General features: G+C 36.0%; 1 protein-coding gene across 5 annotated transcripts in view; it reads right to left on the reverse strand.

The window, feature by feature from the left end:
• The window catches only part of LOC131033004 (MADS-box transcription factor 14), a 224,065-nt gene that overhangs the window by 161,588 nt on the left and 39,579 nt on the right, over positions 1 to 22,898 (reverse strand). The window contains exon 1 of one of the 5 annotated variants that reach the window (XM_057964140.2): positions 1,674 to 2,049. The exons of 3 other annotated variants lie outside the window; for them this stretch is intronic. In XM_057964140.2, the coding sequence (XP_057820123.1) occupies positions 1,674 to 1,855 (182 nt within the window). In that variant the 5' untranslated portion in view covers positions 1,856 to 2,049. Of the gene's footprint in view, positions 1 to 1,673; positions 2,050 to 22,898 lie in introns of those variants that run through there. One more of the 5 variants, XM_057964113.2, reaches the window with a different exon arrangement.

Consider the following 22,898-nt stretch of genomic DNA (forward strand, 5'->3'; position numbering starts at 1 on the left):
AATTTTAACTCAAGTATTTAAAAAGAATTAAAAACTCACATTTTATTTACCTAATATCATTTAAAAATAAAAATTAAAAACTCACATTTTATGTAGTTAATATCTTTTTTTAAGAATAGAATGAAAGTTTTAATATAAACAAAGTAAGGTTATTCTTCTCATAATCAACCGTCTTTAATAGTAATAAAATAAATATTAAAATAATAAACTATATGGAAAAGTTTAAATTGATAAATTAATCTAATTTGTGCTTACACTCTGGACATTTGAACCCTGATCATGGTGAGGGAATTGCCAATCTTACCACTTGAATGCCCATTTGATCTTGTATGATATCCACTCAATAGTAAAGTTGTAGATAGATATGAAAAGTTTTAAGAAATTTTGTATAGGCAAAGGGGTTTTTAAGTCGAAGAAAAATGATTTTGAAGCTAGGAGAAATAGTTTTCAAATTCCAAATATCATTACATAGACCATGCCAACTGTAAATGATTTATAGTTAAATCTGATGATTGCTATCATGTTATGTATTATACCACACTAGGTGTTATATAGATGATTTACAATTAGTAATAATATAATATAATAATAGTTTACATGTGTTTATTTTTTGAAATACATAAAATAATATAAAGTATCTTATCTTAATGTATACTAATATTATGTATTTTATGTATATGCAATCACTAAATTTTATATCATTGATATTATATAATCTTTTATAATAATTTAAAAACTTGTAAAAAATATTTGTATTTTGAATATTAAATTAATTAAATATAGACAAACTCAAATAAACAATAAACAATAAATAATATCTGAAAATTAATTAAAATAAATAATGAAAGAAAATTATTCTGTAAAAAGAATTTCCATTTGGATAAGAATCTTATCCTTCTAAGAAAAAGTTGTTTTAAAAACTAAAAAAACTCTTCAATTTGCAAAAACATTTATTAAAATTTTATTTAAGTTCAAACATAGTAAATATGGCCAACAAAAAACAAATACATGTGATTCGTGAGAAAAAAAAAAAAAAAACTTTCCAAAACCATTGTTGTTTGCATTGACCAATCACATGAGAGATAAATAATTTAATTTGATCTATTAAAATCCATATTTAAGTTTAAACATGAAAAACAATAAATAATATATGAAAAATTAATTAAAATAAACAATGAAAGAAGATTATTTTGTTTTAAAAACTAAAACAACTCCTTAATTTGCAAAAAGAAGAGATAAATCATTTAATTTGATTTATTAAAATCAATATTTAATTTCAAACATAGTAAATATGGTAAAAAATAAATAAACTCATGCATCGAATAGAGCCTGTAACTAATAAGATAATTATTTATTAACTTTAAATAAAATGAAATATAAAATTATTATCAAACATTTGACCATTGAAAACATTAATTATAAACAAAAGGCAATTTTCAGTAAATAAAAATTAAAAATACATATACCTTTTAGAAAAGAAATTAGATAAAAACCCCATGTACATTTGTTCCTGTTCTTTGGATTTGATTTTATTCAACATACTCTGTATCTAATTCTAAATAATAAGAATCTCTGTCTAAAAAAAAACTTCTGTAACACGGGAAATGGAAATAGTTAAGTAATCTTCCATTGCTTACAGACTATAATCCAGAGGGAAAATGGAGAATCCTTACCTAGGGCTAGCAAATTCGTACAGCTTCCCCGTGGGCGAGAAAATGATGAGACCAATTTCAGCTTCGCAGAGTACAGAGAGCTCGCTGGCCTTCTTCAATAGCCCCGCTTTGCGCTTAGAGAATGTAACCCTGCGATTTACACGGTTTTGTATTCTTTGCAGATTCACTTTTCCCCTCGCCATTTTGTTCCAAGGTGAGCAGTTGCAGAGTGCAAAATAAGAATATTCACACAAGACAACAGCTCACAGCCACTCAAATCACTTTGAATATGTATGGTGGTCTGAATTTCGTACATTTATAACATAATTAAACATCGAAATCTATCTGAACGTTTTGACACGTTGTGTCCATTTCTCTGACTCATTTAAGTATCTCATAAAAATCTTCAATTGCGCGAAACGGTGTGTAATAAATGAACTACAGCGACGAAACAAGATTTACAAGTCTAAATTCGGTGTAAACCGTGAAAAAGCGGAAATTGCCTTAATTAAGTAAACAAAATTTTACTGTCGTAAATATTGCCCGGGACGGCCTACATGCACTCCGCTCAATGTAGGAAAAAGCCATAAGGATTTGAATGAATTGTTGTTAGTTTTATAATGTCATTTTAATTTTTCTTGGAATGATAGTATATTTTTACAATTTTTTTAATGAAAAAGGTAAAAAGTTGAATAGAGGAAGAGCACCTGTACATGGTTCACTCTTTGTTTTCTCAACCTTCCAATTACTGACTGTAAAGATATCAAAAATAAATTAAAGTCCATTAACAAATTTCATATGTATAACCATTCATTTTTTAACTTTTTTTTTCATAATATGCTCATTTGTGCATGACTACTAGGGGAAGACCACCAGTAGCCGTCATAGCTAATTTTGCGCACCCATAGATCCCAAACGGTACATCGGATTTTGATTTTTTTTTTAGTTGTCTTCGTATGCGACTTAACTGCTTATAGCTATTGATCTGGCTTCTCGGTAGTAACGATGCATGTTGTGGAATCAATTATGCGCACAAAGGTCAAAAAGTACACATTTCAAAGTGTCACCTAATACCTAACTAAAGATGTTCCAATAACCGTCAACTCAAAATCGCTAGTACTTGTTGACAAATATCCCAATAGTGGTGCACAAATGTTCCAATAGTGGTACACAAATGGGACAAATGTTCCAATAGTTGTGCACAATTGGGCCAATTAATTACAAAAAATGATCAGCTATTGGTACAAAACAAATTTATTAATGGTGTTTTCACTATGACCGCTATTGGGGAGTCAACATGACAATAAGGTGACGGTTATTGGAACTATGTTATCTATTGGTGCTCTTCCCCTAGGTCATTTGTGCATAAGTAGGCAATTTTAAGTACACAATTATTGGGGCATATTTAAATAGGCATCGAACGACACTTTGAAATTTGTATCTTTTCGCCCTTTCATGCATAATGGATCCTACAACGCGCCTCATTACTACACAAAAGCCAAAACAATAGCCATAAGCAATTAAGTTACATACAAAGACAACCAAAAAAAAATTGTCAAAATCTGATGTACCATTTAGGATTTGTGGTTGTGTGAAGTTAGCTATAAATAATAATGGTTCTCTTCCCCTATTTATGTTATATTTTATTAATTTTGGGTTTATTTTGAGTAGAGTATCTTGATGTATAGATATATTAACAAATAATGTAGTTTAATGTAAAGTTAGGCTTTTGTCCTAAGACATTGACTCATCCATTGAGAATATTTATATACAAATACAATTTTGTAACAACCAATATGTTTTTTATATTAAAAGAAGCAAAATAAGGGTGTTGACCCTGTACACTAACAACCCATCGATAGCATAAACATTAACAACACAAAGGCTAACAACCACCCAACAACAAATATCAAAAACTATAAAGTGTTAATTAGATCCAACTAAACGAAATAGTATTAACGAGAAAGACCAAAAGGCCTAGACAAATAAAACCAACCAACTAGTGGCTATTTGAGCACATGGCTCTAATCATAAGTAAGCAACTTAAAGAGTTGCTTTTGATTCCCTTCATTGTCAACATCATTGCCTAGGACTTTTTTCTATATCAGGCACATGGAAGTAGCAGAGCTATGCATCACCTTCATACTGAATTTGGAGACACTAACCATCTTTTGCTCTATCTCCAACACCACCTTCCTCAAAGCCTCTAATTCCTCAAATGTGGTCCTACAATTGACACAATTGCGCTCACTCTCCCCTGTCGTTTGTCAACCTCTTCCAACATTGCATCATGGTCTGGTCCAAGGGATCATTCTATTCAAAGTTGTCACTAGTAGGTTTGTTCAATCTTTCTGCCTTCCACGTGCCATCCTCCTCTTAATCTTCATCTTCAAATTCATCCTCATTATCAACAACTTCCTCTTTCAATTCTTCCTCATAATCAACTAATTTCTTGCCTCCAATTTTGTTCATAGTGCAATCGGCCAACCTATTCAAGCGTCTGCGAGCGCTTCCACTATTACCATATGTTTACACATCCTTATGTATTTCTTATATTTTTACTTATTTAATATATGCATTTCCATGCACATGACATCCACTTTGATTTGACTTCTTTAGTGTTCAATGGCAAGCTTGTAGATGCATATTCCTCCTTCATGATGCAATCACCGGTTAGGAGGGACCTCAAAGAGATCAATCTGGACAGGTCAAAAATAGTAAACACAAGGATATGATGAAGGCAATGCAGAAATGAATGAGTTATATCATGAAAATTAATTACAATCAACTGGTAACAACCGGGCTACAGAAATTGGCTCACGGACCTGCTAAAACATGGTTAATTACAGAACAGGGCGCAACTGGGACCTCAAATCTTAAGATCTATCTTCTATGTTCTATATCTTAAATTATCTCTACTCTAATGCTCCATTACAATGATTTATACAATCCAAGGGGATCCGGTCGGCTCAAAAAGGGATCAAATGCCGAAGAACAAGACCTAACGTGTAAAAATAACAAGGTCGGCTTCCGCCAAAGAAATTCCTCTTGAATATCCAAACGATGAAGTGCAGATCAAAAAGAAGGTCGGCCACACGCCAAGGAACATCAGAATCAACGCTCAACACTCCACAATCAGAAGGGATCCGATAGATTGCAAATGCAAATAGATCCAAGCAGCCGGTACCAAAAAACTATCTCAGAAACCGATAGCGATAACTTGCCAGAAAATGATCCAAATGCTCCGCGGTTTGGGAATAAGTTAGATGATCAAGTCTTCAAGCAAAAAATCCAACTCGAGATCCAATGATCCAATCTTAGAAAATGGAGAATGAAATGTTAAAACTGCAAAACAGAAAGGAAATATTTCTGGTTGATGCAAGATTGCCAAGAACCGGGGATGCTCCTGCATCAGACATTCGAGGTTGTTGAAAAAGTGAGTCTCTCACTTTGTAGGGGTCAAAGGAAAACCAAGACGGTCTACCTCTACCTGAGAAATCCATGATGAATCTTCAATTGGTCTGTCCTTCCACTTTACAAGACACTCCATATACTGACTGCTTCGGGTACTACACCCAATCCTACTGTCCAAAATGTCTTCAATCTAATTCGATTTCTTCTGAGGCAACTGTTTCTCCAAGTCTGCAATATTGTCCTTACTGAATTCTGGTTCATGATATTGATGTAGATTTGCAATGTTAAATACAGGTGAAATGCTTAGACTATCCGATAACTCCACTTCATATGCATTTCCAGAACTGAACTTTCTCAAAATCTTGCAAGGTCCAAACTTTCTCATATGCAACTTGTTATAAGTTCCAACCAGTAATCTTTCTTTTCTCAGATACACCATCACTTCATCGCCAACTTCAAATTCTTTATGTCTTCTCTTCTCATTTGCTTTCTCCTTATACTTGTTGTACATGTCCTCCAAATGATGCTTAACTTGAATATGTAAGTCCTTTATGTGATCTGCAAATTCTTCTGCTTGTGAACTTCTTTGGTCTTCACTGCTAATATCTCTTAATTCTGGTATACCTCTAGGGTGTACTTTGGTAACAATCTGACACAATCAAGGCAAGGAGATCCAATGAAGGACAGCCCAACCTTGCAGCTTAACACATAAACCATGCAAGATATATCAGTAACCGATAACAGAACAACAGCAAGAACAACCGGTAACAACACAGAACACATAACCAGTAAATAAATTGAATAAATCTTATTACAATCTGAAGAATTACACACGACACATGTTAGATCGCAGTCCGGGATATAAATAATGCTTACAACACAATTACAAGATCCGCAGATCATCCACATATCATATCGGCTTCCAGGAACAGTCTGTCGGTTCTACTCTAATCTGGACCTCAGCCTTCCAGCCTCAGTCCACCGGTTCATAATCTCGTCGGATCTACAACTTCACTCAATCTCTAAACTTTGTCTTCGATCTTGCAACTTCTATATTCTCAAATGATTCACCAGCTTCCATTTATACCGTCCGCAAATAATTATAACTCAATCAAGTCGGCCCAAACACCAACCGGTTCATGAAACATGCAAAGGTAACATGTCGGCTTAAATCACTAAGAACAAACACAAAAACATAAAATAATGCATGGACCTCCGGGAATACCGGCCAAGGCCCAAAGCAACATCTCCATTGATCCGCAAGTCACGGAGATCAACCACAACCCGATCCAACTTCGCTTAACACACTGCTAGGCTAACCAGTAAGAACATATCAACCGGGCCAATACCGGAATCGATAACTAACTGGGATTAAATCCAAAAGCCATGGAACTCGAACACTGCAAAGATCACGAACAAAAGGGAATAAACCCAAAACCACAACGCTAAACTCTCAAACAAGAAGAAATGCCACGCTCTCAAGCAATTCCACTGAAAAATTGTCTAACCGGTAAGAACTAGACCGGTGCTCCTACATCAGACTCTCGGGGTTAATAGAAAAGTGAGTCCCATCACTTGATCTCGTTCGGCCATCTGTCAATAGGTACTTGCAACTACCTCAGGGGGGTTCGGCGATCTAACTACAGCTTCTGGTTGCATCCAAACTGAGGCCTGCCTCAATCGGCGATCTGTTCAAGTCTCCACCCACTAACTGCCTCAAGCTCAAGCTCTAGGATCAATGGTCTACCTACAAACATTGCTCTGCCTCACTTTCGGCGATTTGAACAAGACTACAAGCTGCCTCAACTTCCTTTCCAACCAACCAGTGCACAAACAACACTCTGTCCAACAACAGTTTCACAAACCAGCTTTGATACCATTTGACGCAGTCAAGGCAGGGAGATCCAATGAACGAAAGCTTAACACATAAACCATGCAAGATATATTGGTAACTGATAACATAACAGCAGAAAGAACAACCAGTAACAACACATAACACATAGTCGGTAAACAACTTGAATAAATCTTATTACAGTTTGAAGAATTACACATGCCACATGTTGGATTGCAGTCCTGGAAACAAATAATGCTTACAACACACTTACAAGATCCGCAGATCATCCACATATCATATTGGCTTCCCAGAATAGTCTGTCGGTTCTACCCTAATCCGGACCTCAGCCTTCCGTCCTCAGTCCACTGGTTCAGAATCTCGCCAGATCTACATCTTCGCTCAATCTCTAAACTCTATCTTCGCTCTTCTAACTTCTATATTCTCAAATGATTCACCAACTTCCATTTATACCTTCCACAAATAATTACAACTCAATAAAGTCGGCCCAAAGACCAACCCATTCATGAAACGTGCAACAGTAACATATCGGCTCAAATCACTAAGAACAAACACAAAACCATAAAACGATGCGCGGACCTCCAGGAATACCGGCCAAGGCCCAAAGCAACATCTCCAACGATCCGCAAGTCATGGACATCAACTGCAACCCGATCCAACTTCACTCAACACACTACCAGGTTAACCGGTAAGAACATATCAATCGAGCCAATACCGGAATCGATAACTCACCAGGATTAAATCTAAAAGCCATGAAACTTTAACATGGCAAAGACCACGAACACAAGGGAATAAAACCAAAACAACTACGCTAAACTCTCAAACACGAAGAAATTCCATGCTCTCAAGAAATTCCACTGAATACTATCCAACCAGTAAGAACTAGACCGGTGCTCCTGCATCACAATCTCAAAAGGTGTCCTTCTGGTATTCCTGTTTACTGAATTATTGTAGGAAAAATCTTCTTGTGCAATGATCAAATCCCAACTTCCGGTTTTGTCTCCGACTAAGCATCTTAACAAATTTCCCAAGCTCCAGTTAACTAGTTTTGTCTGTCCATCAGTCTATGGGTGAAAAGTAGAACTGAACTTCAAATCTGTCTTCATCTTCTTAAAAAGTATTCTCCAAAAATAACCAACAAACTTAGTATCTTTGTCTGAAACTATGCTCTTAGGTAATCCATGCAATCTCACCACTTCATTGAAAAATAGGTCAGCTATATGCACTGCATTTGATGTCTTCTTACAAGGAATGAAATAAGCCATCTTCAAGAATCTATCCACTACCACAAATATAGTATCATTCCCTCTCTGTGTTTTAGGCAATCCAAGTATTAAATCCATGCTTATATCTTCCCAAGGTTTCTCCGGTACTGTCAAAGGTGTATACAGTCCCACATTCTGACTACTACCCTTTGCAACTTGACAAACTTTACAACTTTGCACATATTTCCTAACATCCTTATGAATTTGGGGCCAAAAGTAATGCTCACTCACCACTGCTACTGTTTTATCAACACCAAAGTGTCCGGCTAATCCTCCACTATGTTTCTCCTTTATCAGATTATCCCTGATATAACTCTTAGGTATGCACAACTGAACTCCTTTGAATAACATCCCATCCTGAATGAAGTAATCCAACCACTTGCTTCTGTCTATGGTAGCCAGTTCTCTACATGCTCTCCAAGGTTTTGCAAAATTAGGGTCATCATCATACAAGGTCTTCAACTCCTCAAATCCTAATATTGTCACTCTCATTTCTGTTAGCAAATTCCTTCTTCTACTCAATGCATCAGCAACTTTGTTAGATTTCCCACTTCTATGCTTCAACACAAAGGTGTATCTCTACAAAAATTCTACCCATCTCATATGTCTCTAATTCAACTTACTCTGATTGTTCAAATACTGCAAAGCTTGATGATCAGTATACAACACAAAAACCTTAGGCAACAAGTAATGTCTCCACTTCTTCAAGGCTTGAACTATGGCATAAAATTCTTGATCATACACTAAATATCTCCTCCGAGCATCATTCAATTTCTCACTAAAAGAAGTTACGGCTCTCCCTTCCTAACTCAATACGACTCCAATTGCAGTTCCACTTGCATCACAATCCACTTGAAATACTTTGTTGAAATCGGGTAAATCTAACACAGGTTGCTCAGTCACTTTCTGCTTCAACAGTTCAAAACTTTTGTTTGGTCTGGTGGTCCACTTGAATTCCTTCCTATCTACCTACATTGTCTTAGTCATAGGGTTACAAACTGAACTAAAATTTATGATGAACTTCTGGTAGAAACTAGCCAATCCATGAAATGATCTTACCTTTGTAATGCTTTACGGTGTAGGCCATTCAACAATTACTTTTACTTTCTCAGGGTCCATCTTCAAACCATCCTCAGATATCATAAATCCCAACTAGACTAACTCTTCCTTCATGAAAGTACACTTCTTAAGATTTATCAGCAACTTTTCTTCTCTCAAACCTCTGCAAAACTTGTCTTAAATGCAACAAATGTCCCCTTTTGTCTTACTAAAAATCAGAATGTCATCCAAATATATAATAACAAACTTACCCAAGAATTTCTTCAATACCTCATTCATCAACCTCATGAAGGTACTCGGTGCATTAGTCAATCCAAAAGGCATCACCAACCATTGAGTGTTTCATTTGTCTTGAATGTTGTCCTTCACTCATCTCCTTCTCTAATCCTGATCTGATGATATCCACTCTTCAAGTCTATCTTTATAAAGTATTTGGCTCCCCTCAAACAGTCCATTATGTCATCCATCCTAGGCAAAGGAAACCGGTATTTCACTGTGATCTTGTTTATTGCTCTAGAATCGGTACACATCCTCCATTCTCCATTCTTCTTAGGTGCTAATATTGTTGGTACTGCACAAGAACTCAAACTTTCTCTGATCAAACCTTTCTTCAAAAATTCCTGCACTTGTCTATTCAACTGTTCATTCTTTGTCGATGTCATTCGATGTGCAGCTTTGTTACGCAAACTAGCTCCAAGAAACAAGTCCATGCAATGACTGATACTACTCACAAGTGGTAATCCATTAGGCACATTATCTGAAATGATGTCTTCATACTCTGTCAGCAACTCTTTTATCTCTTTTGGTTGTTCTTCTCTATGCTCCGGATTATCAGTCTTCTAAGGAACTAAGGCAAAATACACATTCTCATGTCTCATTCAATCCAGGAATTTCCTTCCATCCACCAAACACATTCTAGCATTCATACATACTTCACTCTTCAAAGGCTCCTCCAAGGGCAAAAAGGTTTGCTTCATCCAATTGGCCACAATGGTGTATGTATTCTTCCTCCCATTATGTATTGCCTGTCTATTAAACTGCCAAGGTCTACCCAACAAAAGGTGACAAATATCAATAGGCATAATATCACACAAGACTTCATCATGATAATTCCCCATTTTCAATTTCACCAAACAATGCTCACTTACTAACAACTTATGATCATCCTGAATCCATGCTATTTGATAAGGCTTAGGGTATTTCAATATTTCCAAATTTAACTTATTCACCATCTCTTTTGAAACAAGACTATCTGAACTACAGCTATCAATAACAACTTTGCAGCACTTACCGGATACCTTACATCTGGTCTTGAAAAAATTCTTCCTCTGCAAGGGTTCTTCATCTCCTCTGGTATGACACAAAGCTCTCCTCATCATCAACAATTCTCCATCTACCAGTTTAGTGGCTGATCTGGTGGGGTTTTCTTCCACCACAGTTGTTCTTCCGGTATTCTCTGCCTTTTACATTTCAAAGGACAATGTCCTTCTCCTCCACACTTATAGCAAGTTTTTTTAAACATTCTTTTGTCTTGTCTTATGTCATCTCTTCCAAAATTCTCATTCCAGTAGCCATCCGGTTCTCTCCTCCAGTAGAAATTTCTATCATCCTTTCGGTATGAATTACCTTCTTTGCTCACTTCCTTGCCCTTATTCTGATCCGTACAGGTTCCTCTTCCTCCTTGAAATCTTCCTCGAGAAAAGCTTCCACCTCTACCTCTCTGTCTCTACTCATGTCTTTTGTTCAACTTTTCTTTTGCTTTCAGGGCATACTAGTAAGCCTCTTCACCACTCTGCAATTTGATCAAACTGAGTTCATCTTGTATAGACATCCGCAATCCATTCAAATATCTTGCAATTTGTTCCACTTCATCATCAACATGTCTAGTTCTGATATTCAACTTGTACAATGCTTCGGTGTACTCCTTCACACTAGATTCCTTCTGCCTCAAATTTTGCAACTTCCGGAACAAATTCACTTGATAATCAACAGGCATAAATTTGATTTCAACTTAGAAACCATCTAATCCCATGTCTTGATCTTCTCTTTACCTCTTCTTTGTCTATCAACCTGCAAATGCTCCCTCCAAAGGGATGCATGACCTTTCAACCGAGTACAGGCATATTTCACCTTTCTTTCTTTTGCGCTGTTCTCAAAATTAAAATATTTCTCCATCTTCGAGATCCAATCCATCAATTCATCCAAATCCAACTTTCCATCATATTTTGGTGGGGTAAAATGTGGTTTAGTATTCACCCTACTCAAAACCCTCAAAAACCTTTCTTCGTCTGGATCAATCATCGATGGGTTTACTTGTTGTGTCGGGGCTTCTTCTTCTTCATCTTCACTCACATCTTAAATATGTCGGCCTCTTCTTTGGGTTGTCTCAACAGCTTCCAACCAGGCTACAATTCCTCGCAACATTTCCATCACAGCAAGGTCTGCATCCCCATGCGCTCCACCATTCCTATTTCCTCTTCGCGCTATCTTCACGCCAATCCTCTGCAGCTACAAGTCAGATCCATAGTCTGCCACCATACAACAAAATTCCTCAGGACAACGCAATCTTCGTAATGAAAGCTCGCTCTGATACCACTTGATTGAGTCACCGGTTAGGAGGGACCTCAATGAGATCAATTCGGACCAGCCAGCAAGAGTAAACACAATGGAAACACAAGGATATGATGGGGGCAATGCAAAACTCAACGAATTATATCATGAAAACTGATTACAATCAACCGGTAACAACCAAGTTACAGAAACCGGCTCACAGACCTGCTAAAACATGCTTAATTACATAACAGGTCACTACCGGGACCTCAAATCTTAAGATCTATCTTCTATGTTCTATATCTTAAATTATCTCTAATCGAATGCTCAATTACAATGATTTATACGATCCAAGGAGATTTGGTCAGCCCAAAAAGGGATCAAATGTCAAATAACAAGACCTAACATGTAAAACAACAAGGTCGGCCTCTACCAAAGAAATTCCTCCGGAAAATCCAAAGGATGAAGTGCGGATCAAAGGGAAGGTCGACCACACGCCAAGGAACATCGGAATCAACGCTCAAGGTTCCACAAGCTACGATAGGAATCCGATAGATCCCGATAGATTACAAATGCAAATAGGTCTAGGCAATAGGTACCAAAAAACTATCTTGGAAACCGGTTGCGATAACTTGCCAGAAAATGATCCAAATGCTCCACGATTCGGGAATAAGGTAGATGATCAAGTCTTCAAGCAAAAAATCCAACTCCGCGAGATCCGGTGAGCCAATGCCAGAAAATGCAGAATGAAATGCTGAAACTGCAAAACAGAAAGCAAAACAAGAAAGATATATTTTTGGTTGATGCAAGATTGTCAAGAACCAGGGATGCTCTTGCATCACTTCCAAAATGTTTTATTGGATTATATTCAATTTAATCAATTATTGGATATATATATACCTCTCTTTGGCTAGTTGTATAGTCTTTCTTAAAGTTATCGTTCAAGCTCTCTCGATTTAAATTTGTCTCATGCGACTCCTAAAGGCATACTTTATGATTTGGGTTGTAAGATGAGAATATTCTTTAGGAAAAAATTCAAAGAAAAAGTATGCCATTTAATTAATTAGTATAAAGTTTGCTTAAATAAAGGTAGGTTATTAAGTATGAGATCTTCCCTCCTTAACAATGTAGATCTTGCTACAAATTATATTGGAGATGGTGTGTGGAGGAATAGGCTTTATGGAGGTTAATTCTTAGGCTCAATCAAGTACCTAACTTTAAATAATCATTCTCTTTCCAAGGATGCAAATTCTTGATAGCGGTTCTTAGACACAAAAAATGATGTTGGGAAGTAATCTAATTAAAGTTAGTGTTTTCTAGATTGGAAGTCTAATTAAAGCTATTACCTTTTTCTATCGACCTTATCATTAATTTTGAGCTTACCTAGCCATAGCTTCCCAAACAAAAAAAGTATCATTTATAAATTATAGATACATGTGATCTTCCTAGTACCTATAGAGATTTGTAGTCCCATTAGTCGACCACTCCTTGAATCATTCTTTAATGATCTACCTAGCACCTCCACTATAATGAAAAAGGAAAGAGGATAAAGGGTCACCTTGATGCAAGTCCCATTCGGCAAGGAAAGAATCTGTAAGGATTCCATTTATGAGCAAATCATAAGAGATCGAGGAAACACAACTCAAAACCAATTGCACCAATCTTCACAAAAAACCAAACTTCTTCATATCTTTGATCAAGAAATTTCAAGTTATTTTATCATATGCTTCATTCATGTCCAACTTCATTACAATACCTTCTTTTTACTGAGCTTGATTGAGTATATGGTGTCATTTGTCATGATAATTCCATCAAGGATTTTTCTTCCTTTAAAAAAGCCACTTTATTCTTCTAATATAGTATTATCCAAACACTTCTTCAATCTAACAATCATCATCTTGGAAACATTTTTTTAGATAGTGCTACATAAAACAATCAATCTAAATTCATCAAACTACATAGGACATTTTGATTGTTGGAATAATAGAAATGTATAGTTGTATTGTGTTTCAAGCCTTAGACATTGATTTTTGGCCTCTACATTCCTCTCTCGTCTTCGAGATATCATCACCACCACATCCCAAAAAATTTGGAATAATTCGAGTTGGAGCCTTTCTTGCACCTATGGAGAAAGTGGCAAACTTAATCTCATCAAGAGAGAATGATCTCATTAACAAGACATTTTGATCCTAAAAAATATGATAATGGATGTTCCTTAAAAGAGATTATTGTACCTCATGATCCTCAACTGAGTCATTCATTCCTTATCACTTCTATTTCCTCCATCTCATTACCAATAGGAAGCTCAAATCATGCTAGTGATTTATTCCACTATCTTCTAGTGTTAATGAAAAGATGAAAAAACTTAGTGTTGTCCTCACACTCCTTAAGCCATTTAACCTTGGGTTTCTTACATAGCCAAAAGATTTTCTGCATTCTTAAAAATTGATTAAGCTCCCTCGTTAACAAGAATTCCTTATTTCTCAAGTCCTCAAAGAACCCTCTACACTTAGCAATTTTAACAAAGGAATTATGTCATTCTTCCTTTATTTTTAAATAAATTCCCTATGAATTCTTTATTCCAAACCTTAGCAAGCCTCTTAACATTTAAGAGCTTCTTCTACAGAATGAACCTCTTGCACCCCTTACATCAACTTCCCACTACTTAGTCTGTTTGTCTTTAAAACTATCATGTTTATATCAAAGGGATTTTATTTTGAACGAGCACCCCTGAGGCTTCTTTTCAAAGGTTATCAGTAACTATAAATTTATGATCAAATCCCCCATAGTGAAGCATTGTAGAGCTAAAGGCAAAAAAAAAACAGAATCCACTCCAGGGAAACAAGAAAATGATCTAACCTACATAGCATATTCTCTACACCTGTTCTCCTATTGTTCCATGTGAACCAGCCAAACTTTAGGGAAACATTAGCTAAAATTATCTTACTATGTATAAATTTCTCAAATCGAAAGAGCCATTAGAAAGATGAGCACTCCCACCTTGTTTATCATTCAAGGAAAGAATAGTGTTAAAATATCCACCCAAGATCTAAAATTATCCAAATAAAAAGTCTTCGAAACTCCCCAATTTCCTCCCTAATCTTGGCACAATCATTAATGTTATTAGGTCCATACAAATTAGTGACAAACAAAGGACCCCAAGCCCTCGGCATCTTTGAACCAATCCAACCCTTAGTTATTTCCATCAAGAGTCAAATATCCATGAATTTAGTGATTATTGCATGCTTTTTTAGATGCCCATCCTTATAATTCAAAAGATCATCTAAAATACCGATATTTAGAATCTCCTTATCGTCTTCGCCGTTCACATTCCCTACGACTATCTTCTTCCCTTCCAACTGCACTAGGTATAAAGAACCAACCATTGCTCTAGAGTTGATCTCGACACCCCATTGTTTGTCTTTACCACTATTAAAAATTCATTCTTTCCTAATGAAGAAGAGCTAAGATTTTTCCTTTGCTCCCTAATAAAACCCTCATGTCTTTTCGTTTCCTTTTCTCTATATCCATAATTGTGTCGAATGCACCCTTTTCAATCTTTACACATTTTTCAATCATTCTCACCCTAATTTCCCATATTTGTTATTCTTAATTATAATACATAATATAGAGATGGATTTTTCATCTTCCTATACCTTTTTTGCACTTTGTATATCATTCGATATTTTTTAATATACCTTCTCTTTTAAAAATTAAAAACTATTGAATTAATTATCCCATAACATCCACTAAATCAAATATCCCATAAATACCTTCGACCCATTATGAACCTTCTATTAAATACAATATTATGTCATCTTTTAAATTAATCATGTACTTCTACTGAATTGTTCATCCAGCCCTAATTTTTTTAAATCGTATATATTTAACATTAGTGTTAAAAATACAACTCTACCTCTTGTAAAGCATTGTCACCTTACAACTAAATTATTCCTGTAGAGTGACGCATTCAATATTGTTCATCCAACCCTAATTTTTTTTAATCATCTATATTTAATATTAATGTTGAAAATACAACTCTAACTCTTGTAAAGCATTGTCACCCTACAAATTTAATGTAACCATTCAATCAATCATTGTTTTGTAATAATATATTTCCTCTCCCAAAATTCTCTCAAAAACGTACAAATTATTCTCTTAGATAATACTATTTTTTGAAAGTTTAGGGTGAAACAATTCCTTTATCTCTACTACATAAATGGGTTCATGCAAATTGGTTTGGTACACTTTTCTTTCAATTTTTATCCTTGAATACTTTTATTCTGGGTTTTGATTAAGTTGATGCCAAAAATAAGGCACTTGAGAAAGATCATTATTGGTTGGGTAAGAATTTAGTTTTTGTGCTTCCTTCGAAACCCTTCCTTCAACCCAATAATGATCTAAAAAAATTGGGAACTGTCTAGTTTAAATTGCCTAATATCCCTTATGAATTTATGGATCTGAATATCTTATATAATTTAGGAAATTCTTTTGGTAGATTTTTGCTCTCTGATAGTTCTTTCCATGAGGGCTTTTTATTGGTTAGAATATGTGTTCTTATTAAACCTGACTTGGCTATTCCTCGAAACTGTAATTTGAAATCAATTAATGGTATATGGCGACAAGATATTGTTAGGGATTCTTGTTACTATTTACTAAGTTGTCATTAGTTTTATGTTCAAAGTCATCCTATATACCCTAGTCGGTTAATACTACAGAAAGATTCAGTCGGTAAGCACTAAGGGTGTCGGTTACAGAAGAAAGACTAGTCACCGAGATGATATATACCGAGCTGTCTACAGAGTAAATTTCCTATGTCCACCGAGTAGCAAAGAAGGTACACCGAGTTAATCTGAACCAAGTGGAAACGTGTTACCAAATTCAATGAACCTGGACACATATGTGGAAACGTGTTACAAGATTCGAGAACAGGGAACCGCTATTTCATAGGGAATTGCACTTATAGATTTTGTATGATTTTGAGGAAGATTATCCAATGAAATAATTTCTATGTTTATTCATTCGATAAAACATGTTTGTATAATCGATGCATGAACAAGATCACCGCCTTAGAGATCTATATAAAGAGTGATTTGAGTATCTAAGAAAAAAGAGAAAAAGATGGTGAGTTGAAGATAAAATCTTATGATAAGATAAGATGTGATGATTGAACAGAGGTATTCAGAGGTCACTAAGAAGATTTTCAGAAAACAGTTTAAGGGACAGAGAATACAGAAGAGGTCACCGAGTTGATCTATCAATTACCGAGGTATGCTATGAGCATGGTAATTTCATATTGAGCACATAGAGTCTGCTATAACATTTCAAATGTAAAGTTGCAGATATTTTGTAAAAGATTTTGATTGAATTATTTTGAGTTGTGTTAGAAACCTTTAACAGGGTAAAAGACTCTAACAAAGTCTATAAATTGTAAAGCCTTTAACCAGGTACAACATTTTGTAAAAGTGTTTGTAAAATCCTTTAGCAAGGTAGATCTAAAGCTCTTGATACTCCTAACAGAGTAAGGTATCAGAAATAGCTAAACATGTAGCTCTAACCGAGCAACATTTATTATTGCAGTAGTGAAGTTGTGGGTGCCATCCCCACCGCAGTTTTTCTCTCTAACCAAGAGTTTCTGCGTAACCAAAATCTTTGTGTTATGGAGTGAAATGTGTATGGTTGTGATTTCTATAATTGTGTTTTGGCTTTATATATTATGAGATCAACTATATACAGTTTATGTTTATCAGTAAGATTGTTTTTAAAGAAAAGTTTTGAAGTACTGATTCACCCCTCCCCTCTCAGTACATTAGCTTTCATTGTTGGACCTAACAATTTGTATCAGAGTGATACTCTTGGAAAAGGGTTTTACAGCCTAAAGAGAAAGATCCCATCAATGGAAGGCTATAAACAATCACGCAGAATTGTGAATCTCCAAGAAGAATTGGATCATGCTAATCAAGTGATTGCAGACATGCAGAGACAAATGCAAAAATCACTGAAAGTAAGAAGAAGATTGTCTGATGATTTACAGGACTCACAAGAGTTGGTGGAACAAATTGAGACATCATCTGAGAACAGCATATCAGAAGAGTCTGAAGAAATGATTATAGAATTGAAAGAAAAGAACAAAGCACTAAATGATCAGCTTAAAGCAATGAGAAGGGAACATGAGTATTTCAGCACACAGATGACTGAAAATCTTGATGCATTGAGAACAGCTAAAGATAACATAAAAGGTAAAGAAAGAGAAAAACAACAGCTGGAAGCTTTGGTATCTGAAAAGAATGACGAAATCACAAGGATGACTAGAATTCAACATAATCTATCTGATCAATTGGGTCATGCACATCATGAGGCAACTCTGAAAGAAAATGAGAACCAAGCATTGAAACTTGAATTATCAAGATTGACTGATGAACTTGAAACAGAAAAGAAGTCAAAAGAAACACTGAAGAAAAGTTATGAAGCGTCAAGAATGTTGGATGAGCAACTAAACACAAGATCACCCAACAAATCTGTCGGACTCGATTACCAAAGAAACAACTCTACCGACAAAGGAATCAACACCACCGAGAAAGGAGAATCATCAAGGAAGGCTGGAAACAAAGATAAGTTGAAATATAACAAGCCTATTTGCAACTACTGTGGAAAACAAGGACATACTGCCAACACGTGCCAAATCGGAAAAGGTAAGCTACCGAATGTCACTAGGTCTGATAGTTATTGTTACAATTGCAATAAGTATGGTCACACATCTAAACAATGTAGGACAAAGTCTGTCAGCAATTATCAGAAGGCAAAATTCAAGGGATTTTGCAAAAACTGCAATAGATATGGACACAATACCGAGAAGTGCTGGTTTAAGAAGAAAATGTGGTCTCCACACCAAGCAAATGATAGAAGCTACCAAAATCACACAAATCGCAATCGATAATATACTGCAGTACTATGATATTACAATACAAGAATATGATGTGAATGCTGTGGAAGGTATGGACATATAAGTGCAAATTGTATGATAAGGTTTGGAATGAACAATCGGAGATCATGGAGAAATCCTGTAATGGCATGCTTTCATTGTCATAAAGTTGGACACTTGGCTAAAGATTGCAGAGATCAACCCAGAGGAGATACTGAAGAGATAAGAATCAAATTACAGAAAATCTGGAAAAAGAAAGAAAATGGATCAAATAATGAAGAAAGCACCTTACCTACCGAGTTAGGTGCATCTACTTCCAATTAATCAATAAAGGTATGAAGGGACTACGTCTTCACAAAGTTAGATCTTAATAGTTCCTATTTTAATCATGGAAATAACTCCAAAATCTGAATAGCTAAGATGTATTAACATTTCTGAAATTGTATCTAGTCTTACGATTTACCAGTAAAGTCGGTAAATACAGTAAAGTTGTCTAGTCGGTAAAAGCATATAAGGAAGTTAGTCGGTAAAGAGTAATCAAATGCATTTAATGCTTATCTTACCTAACTGCACGAAGCCCGATAAGGTAAAGGGTGTATTTAAAGTTCTTTGTGCGGTCATTTTACACTTACCAGTTTTCAAAGAGCAGAGCTAAGCCAATCAAAGGCGATCAAACATTTCAGAGCGAATTCAAGGTATTTTCACACAATCTTAAAACGCATTTTCAAGCAAGTTAACCAATCAAATATCAGTTGTGAATATTTGCATTCTATTTACTAAGTTGAAAGCGTTTTCTGGTTAGTTGAAACCCTAAGCTATTTTATTAGTAGAAATCCAAAGTTTGGAATGACTCCCAAGTTACAGAAACCAGTTGTAGTTGAGACTATTGAGATGCCCTCGCTGAAGTATACCTTACCTCCCAAAGTGGCATTTGAACCCGATGAGAAAACTACATTTTCTCTTATTCCAAATAGGGTTCTATTAGTTGAAGATGTCAGATTTTATACTAAGTGTTGTGTAGAAGAGCTAGGTCATACCGAAATCAAGGACATGTATGATGAACTTTGCACCGATGGAATCCTGGATAGTAAGTATGAGCATATCAAGGTTAAGGGATTGACCGAAGCCCTAACCTATCCTCCAGTTTTCAAACCCCAATGGGTCAAGTTTGTTTTGAGCAAAGTGCATGATGACTTTATGTGGTTAGAAGACCAACCGTTCAAGATCACCAAGGAGATTATTCACATAATCACTGTATACCCTATATACGACCATGCCCGAGCACAGAAAAATGATTTCACAGAAGGAATTGATAACCCTAACCGGAGTTGAGTCTGATTGCAGAGGTCTTAAGTTGAATAATATAACAGATGCAGAACTAAAGTTTGCAATTAGAGCCATCGGTTATTGTTTCTTTCAGTCGACGAGAGAGAACAGTGTACCATGTGCAGCTGTGGATTTGGCCTATAAAATTGTGAAAAAGGGTATGAAAATTGATCTATGTGAAGTATTGTTGAAGAATCTTTTTGAGAATCTCAACACAATAAGGAAACCTAAGAAGAATAACTCTGCTAACACACTAAAGTTTGGGTCACTCTTAGTGTGCATGTTCTTCTATTTTCAGAAGTTCCTTCCCTCAGTCAGTAGCATTGTTTGGGAACTACACCGACTGATCACCCATCAGATAAATGACTTTATGAATCAGCTAGGTGATAACTTCAATGAGATAATGGATGACTACTTTAATAAGTTCCAGGAAAAGATGCATAACAGGTACATGATCCCACCTAAGCTAGTGGAGAAATATAACGGTACTATATGTTTTGAAGTGGACACTGACTACTGTTATGTCAATGCAGTAGAACCCAGAACTCAATCCTTACCGCATATGGGTTAGGAGATTGATTTTGAGATCACTCAACATCAGATAGATGCCTTTCTGACACTTCCAAGGCACTCGACCGAGATCAGATATGGTACCTATGAAGAGGTAAAAATGAGCATAGTTGTACCAAAGGCTACCAGAAAAGCCACTAAAATGATAAAAGACTTAACTGAGAAATTGGGAGAAGGTTCTACCTCCACACCTACTAAGCCAACAGGTAGGAAAGATGATCAACTTTCAATTGAGGAAGAATCTGAAGCTCAAGAAGCAGCCATCACTCTGAGCACCGAGTTGCCAAAGGGCAAAATATTGAAAAGGAAGAAACAAGATACACCTAAGGTATCACCGAATCCACCAGTGAAACAACCTAACACTAGATCATCTGCAGTGTCACCCGGTAAGAGGCAGAAAAATGTTGAATTGCCTAAAGTTAGAAAGACTTATAGAAAGTTGACCAGGAGAATCATTTTGAATAAGGAGTCAACTGAGACAGAATCTGAAAACAAAAATAAATTTCAAATTGTTAAAAGCACAAAGGAAGATGTACACAGTGTTGACAACTTTTGTGCCAAATTGAAACAATATGGAGGATTCGGGTCTTTTGGGTATGTTAAATATGACTCTCGGACAGAAGAAGAAAAGAGACAAATAGAAGAGTCAGTTGTATGTACACTTCTCGAATTCCTTGTAGTTCCATTGGAAGTAAGTAACTTTCTTCCAAATGCATTATACTCTCACATTGACAACAGATGGAAATATACTATGAACTCGAAGAAGCAGATAAGAGAAAGAGTTTTAGTACATCTCTTTCCAGACATGTCGGTAGATGATATTAGAAATCATTTGAAAACCTACCAGACAAATTTTCAAGTGAAGCATAGAGCCTTGAAAATGATGAATGGACTTTATCTTGAAGTCGAAAAGGAAACCAAAGAAAAATGGCAAGAAATCTTCAGAATTCAGACTGAAGAAACTCAAGGTGAAGTAGAAATAGTTGACATTACTGAGCAAGATCCTGCTTCAACTATTCATCAAGATGAGGATGTCATGGACACTGAGGCACAGGAAGAAGAAATGATAGAAAGAAATACCTATGCCAAACTGGTAACCAGTGAATCACTCTTGGAACAGGTTAAGTCCTATCCTCCGGTAACTCAACAAGTGACAACCGAGATACCTCAGGACACAGAACAAGGCAAAGAGGATCATAAGGCTACACAAGGTGAATCTACCCCTCAAGCCACAGACGAGCAAACTTCTCAAGCTCCTACAAGCACTGAAACTACTGCCACTGAGACCCCAAGCAAGGAATCACTGAAGGCTACAACAGAGGCTATAGAAACCGACAAAAGTGTTGCTCCCACAGAGAAACATACCGAGGAAGATCAAGCCTCCAAAGACATTGTACTCATTCAACCAGTGAAGGCATCATCATCAAAGGAGAAGAAAGCAAACAAGCACAGTTTCAAGATAGATCTGTCAAAGCCTATTGTGCTGCCGAATGTTGACATTTCCAAACTAAAAGGGCAAGCACTTATTGAATTTGGTGCGCTGTGCAAAGCCAAAGCAGAACAAGAAAAATAGATAGCCATTCAAAAGAAGAACCGAGTACTTCAAAACGTTAAAGCATTATTGACAAACATGCTACCTAAAGCTACCGTAAGTAAAGATGCAACCATCCATATGCAATTGGATGAACTACTCACTCAATTGGAAACATCAGGAATAGAGGCATCCGAATACCCTAGCAAATTAAAAGACAAAGAGCTAACTGCCAAAATGATTGAAGAAGTGCAGAACCATTGCTATAGGTAAAATCAAGCTTGTTGGATTCATTGCTGAGTTGTCCCCTCAACTCAAGCACATTATTTATTTATTCCAGAAATTATGTACATTTTCATTCTTTATTAAAGATATCAAGCAGAAGACCGAAGCCATTGAGAAAGAGATTACCGATCTCTCAAATAAACTGACTACCGAGCCAAATTCTACTCATAATTTTTATAACAAGCTGCAAAATTTTATGGCTCAGCAGTTAGAACTTAGGAATGAAGAGCACAAAATAAGGATGGATATTATGACTCTTCAGAAATTATTTATTCCCCACCTGTCATCAGTACAAGAGCAGATCAACCGAGCTACCCAACTGTCCACACAAGCAGAGGGAAGCACTCTAGATGATTCGATTTCATTGTTAGCTGATATTAATGCTCAGAATTCTTTAATGGAAAGTGTCAAGGGTGCACTTACCAACGCTCTCAACGATGCTCGTACTAAGTATAAATCTATTTTTGATCAG

Source organism: Cryptomeria japonica, chromosome 3, assembly GCF_030272615.1.
Source record: "Cryptomeria japonica chromosome 3, Sugi_1.0, whole genome shotgun sequence".
Classification (NCBI taxonomy): domain Eukaryota; kingdom Viridiplantae; phylum Streptophyta; class Pinopsida; order Cupressales; family Cupressaceae; genus Cryptomeria; species Cryptomeria japonica.